General features: G+C 43.5%; 1 protein-coding gene across 1 annotated transcript; it reads left to right on the forward strand.

Annotated features, from left to right (window-relative positions):
* Positions 1–316: 316 nt before the first annotated feature.
* LOC111900937 (conserved oligomeric Golgi complex subunit 5) lies at positions 317–3,581 on the forward strand. Its single transcript, XM_023896806.3, has 3 exons — positions 317–1,505; positions 1,949–2,422; positions 2,515–3,581. Exons 1-3 carry the CDS (start codon positions 414–416, stop codon positions 3,457–3,459), a joined length of 2,511 nt encoding a protein of 836 aa, XP_023752574.1. The 5' UTR covers positions 317–413; the 3' UTR covers positions 3,460–3,581.
* The last annotated feature ends 413 nt before the right edge of the window (positions 3,582–3,994 follow it).

Raw genomic sequence — 3,994 nt, forward strand, 5'->3', positions numbered from 1 at the left:
TCCATTTCCTTTCATTTCCTTCGAACTCGGGAACACATAATAATGAATATTTTCCTTCACCTCCCTTTCTTTCCGTCAAAATTTTCCTTCCCTTTCTTTTAATGAATTTACAAAAAAACTCGGGAACAAGGCGTAAATGCAGAGTAATGACAAAACTGTCATTTTATTGTATAAAGTTAGTGGTAATTAATGCTTCCTTAATCTGTGTGTTTTTTGTCCGTGGACAATAATATTGCGACGGAGGGAGTAGTAAAAAATAAAAAATAAATAAAAAAAAAGGGTTATGATGGTTATTTTCTGATTGGAGTGAGAGGTAGTTGACTGTCGCGTATCGGTGGATAATTGTTTCTCAGTTGCTTAATAAAATTTGTTCCCGGTGCGGATTACCCATATCTGCATCCGATCGGGGAAGAATGGCATCGCCGGCGGTCCAGCGTTCATCAATTCAGCGCCTCCCTACCTTCAAAGACAGAACCACTGCCACCACCTCCGGAACCCCATCATCGTCCAGCCCTCCATCCTCTTCCTCATCACTCTTAGATTCCTTTGCCTCCGACCCAATTTTCTCCAAATTCCTCTCCTCCGATTTCGACTCAACCCGGTTCTCCTCTGAGGCGCTCTCTTCAGGCACAGCTGCTGCTCGTGCCGAGAAGATCCAAGACGGCATTCGCCTCCTAGAGAAGCAGCTCCGTTCCGAAGTCCTGTCTCGTCACAACGATCTTCTCTCGCAGCTCTCTTCCGTCAAGGATGCCGAATCCTCTCTCTCCTCCATTCGGTCCGCCGTCTCGACTCTCCAATCCTCCGTACGCCTCGTCCGTTCCGAGATCGCCGATCCAAACCGTCAGATCCGATCTAAAACGGTTCAACTCTCTAACCTCCATTTCACCGTCGATCTCCTTCAGTCCACTGTCCGTGTACTCCGTCTCTCCAAGAAGCTACGCGACGTGATGGCGGAACCCGAAGCCGAGAAACTCGATCTCTCCAAAGCTGCTCAATTACACAGTGAGATATTGCGCCTCTGCAATGAAAATGATCTATCTGGAATTGTCCCAGTCGATGAGGAACTGAAATGGATATACGAAGCAGGCCAGAGGTTGCGCTCTGAAGGAATGAAAGTACTTGAAAGGGGTCTTGAAAGTTTTAATCAGGCAGAGGTTGGTGCTGGCTTACAGGTGTTCTACAATCTAGGGGAGTTGCGGACAACGGTAGATACTTTGATAAACAAGTATAAGACTCAGGGTGTAAAGAGTGTGAGTGTTGCCTTGGATATGAAGGCGATATCTACATCCGGTGGTGGTAGTTTTGGTGGTCCGGGAGGGATACAAAGGAGTGGAACACCACAGCTCGGTGGTGGTGGTAAGGCCAAAGATGCATTATGGCAGAGGATGGCTGTTTGTATGGATCATTTGCATTCAGTCGTGGTTGCCATTTGGCATTTGCAGAGGGTGTTATCAAAGAAAAGGGATCCCTTCACTCATGCCTTGCTACTTGATGAAGTGATGCAGGTGAGTTGATGCTGTAATCTCATTTTCAATTCGTTTATGTTAATTCAGTATGATTCTTTGAGTTCCTCTTGCTGAATCCTTGATGAGTAGGTTATATACTTATATATACTCTTAGCATTAAGTTAGATAACTGTGTGCTGTTATTATATAATAATGATGCTTCAAAATTTACAGGGCAAGGAAACTTAGATCATGACTAATACAATACATTTTGATGAATCTCTTTTAAGTAACAGGGTGTTTGGATATAGTTCTACCACCAGTTCTTACTTTTTGATTCAGTTCTTAATCCAATACATTACATATGAATGTTTCTTTTTTACACAATACAAAACTGAACAAGCTTTCTAGGGATGTTTTCTATGTAGAAGCGGAAGAGGAGGGCATTCATGTCTTTTCATCTGCATGAAGCTTATATCTTTTTCTATTAAATTTGTTTGTAGGAAGGCGACTCTATCTTAACCACTCGTGTGTGGGAGGCAATTGTAAAATCATTCGCAAACCAAATGAAATCCACTTTCACAGCATCAAGTTTTGTCAAAGAGATATTCACAGTTGGATACCCAAAGCTCTTCTCCATGATAGAAAATCTTCTTGAAAGAATTTCTCGAGACACAGATGTCAAAGGGGTTTTACCTGCCATAACAGTTGAAGGTAGAGATCAAATGGTAGCTGCCATTGAAGTGTTTCAGACAGCTTTCTTGACCCTTTGTTTGAGTCGCCTATCAGATCTTGTCAACTCTGTATTCCCTATGTCAAACCGTGGTAGTATTCCCTCTAAAGAACATATTTCAAGAATTATCTCACGAATTCAAGAAGAAATTGAAGCTGTTCAAATGGATGCACGCTTGACACTTCTTGTCCTCCGTGAAATCAGCAAAGTCCTCCTTCTACTTGCTCAACGTGCCGAGTACCAGGTGAAATTACATTTTTACCCTTTTCCTTGTTTTCTTTGGTTGCTTACAACAAAACATATTAACTGATTATAATAAAAAAAAAAAATCTATAGATAGCAACGGGACCTGAAGCGCGTCAGATAACGGGGCCCGCGACACCCGCGCAAGTAAAAAACTTCACACTCTGTCAACACCTACAAGACATCCACATCAGCATCTCCGCCATAACACCGCCAATCGCCACCGACGTCCTCTCCCCCTCCCTCAACACGATCTACGAAGTCGCCTGCGATTCCGTCACCTCCCTATTCCAATCCATGCTCGACCGCCTCGAATCCACCATCCTCCAAATCCACAACCAAAACTTCGGGGCCCACGGAGCCGATGCCGCCATGGACAACAACTCATCACCGTACATGGAAGACCTCCAAAAGCACATCACCCATTTCCGCACCGAATTCCTTTCCCGACTCCTCCCCTCATCCGCCAAAGGAACCGGAACCGGAATCGGAATCGGAACCGAAACCATTTGCATGCGTCTGGTCCGAACCATGGCGGCTCGAGTCCTGATCTTCTTCATCCGACACGCGTCCCTGGTTCGACCGCTGTCTGAGTCCGGGAAACTCCGAATGGCTCGAGACATGGCTGAGTTGGAACTATCCGTGGGTCAAAACTTGTACCCGGTTGAGCAACTCGGTGCACCGTATCGGGCCTTACGCGCGTTGCGCCCGGTTATCTTTTTGGAAACGAGTCAACTCGGGTCGTCACCGGTGATCCAGGATTTGCCACCGAGTGTTGTGTTGCATCATTTGTATTCGCGGGGCCCGGATGAGTTGCAGTCACCGATGCAACGGAATAAACTTACGGCTTTACAGTATTCGTTGTGGTTGGATTCGCAAGGAGAGGATCAGATTTGGAAAGGGATTAAGGCGACTTTGGATGATTATGCAGTTGGTGTTAGGGCGAGAGGGGAGAAGGAGTTTAGTCCTGTTTATCCGCTTATGTTGAGTATAGGTGAGTCTATATCGGAAAATAATATCAGTTCAAGGAAAGCTTAGATCATAGATTTTTGGGTTTATAATATGTTTTTTTTTTAATACGTATTTGGACGTAATTGTTTATTCGTGTTATTGTATAAGGTTTTGGTTGCTTCGGTTTAATGAAAAATGATTTCTTTAGACTTTGCAATACTGTTAGTAACCGGTGCAGTGGGATCTTATACTATATCCAAAAAACGCTGAGTGAGGACCTTCCCCCTTCATAATCACTCGGCTACGTTTGAAAAACCAAAATGTTTATAATTTACGGGAAAAAAGTGTTGAATGAAAGGCAGTATGAGTAAAACGTTGTTGATTTATTTATCAAAGGATAATGAATTGATTTCAATGATCCATATGATCAAATTACACACCAAATTGGGAATAAGAACAATGATAAGCAAGCCAATAGCAACGGTAAAGTCAGAACGATACGCGTATCACCATAATTGGCCATTATGTAAACAAAAGAACATAGCATGCCACATCGAAGATGGAGCATGCATGAGAAAGAACAAGTTAAAAGCTATGATCATGTGCAAAAAGTTTAAAACAA

This window comes from Lactuca sativa, chromosome 8, assembly GCF_002870075.4.
Source record: "Lactuca sativa cultivar Salinas chromosome 8, Lsat_Salinas_v11, whole genome shotgun sequence".
Classification (NCBI taxonomy): Eukaryota; Viridiplantae; Streptophyta; class Magnoliopsida; order Asterales; family Asteraceae; genus Lactuca; species Lactuca sativa.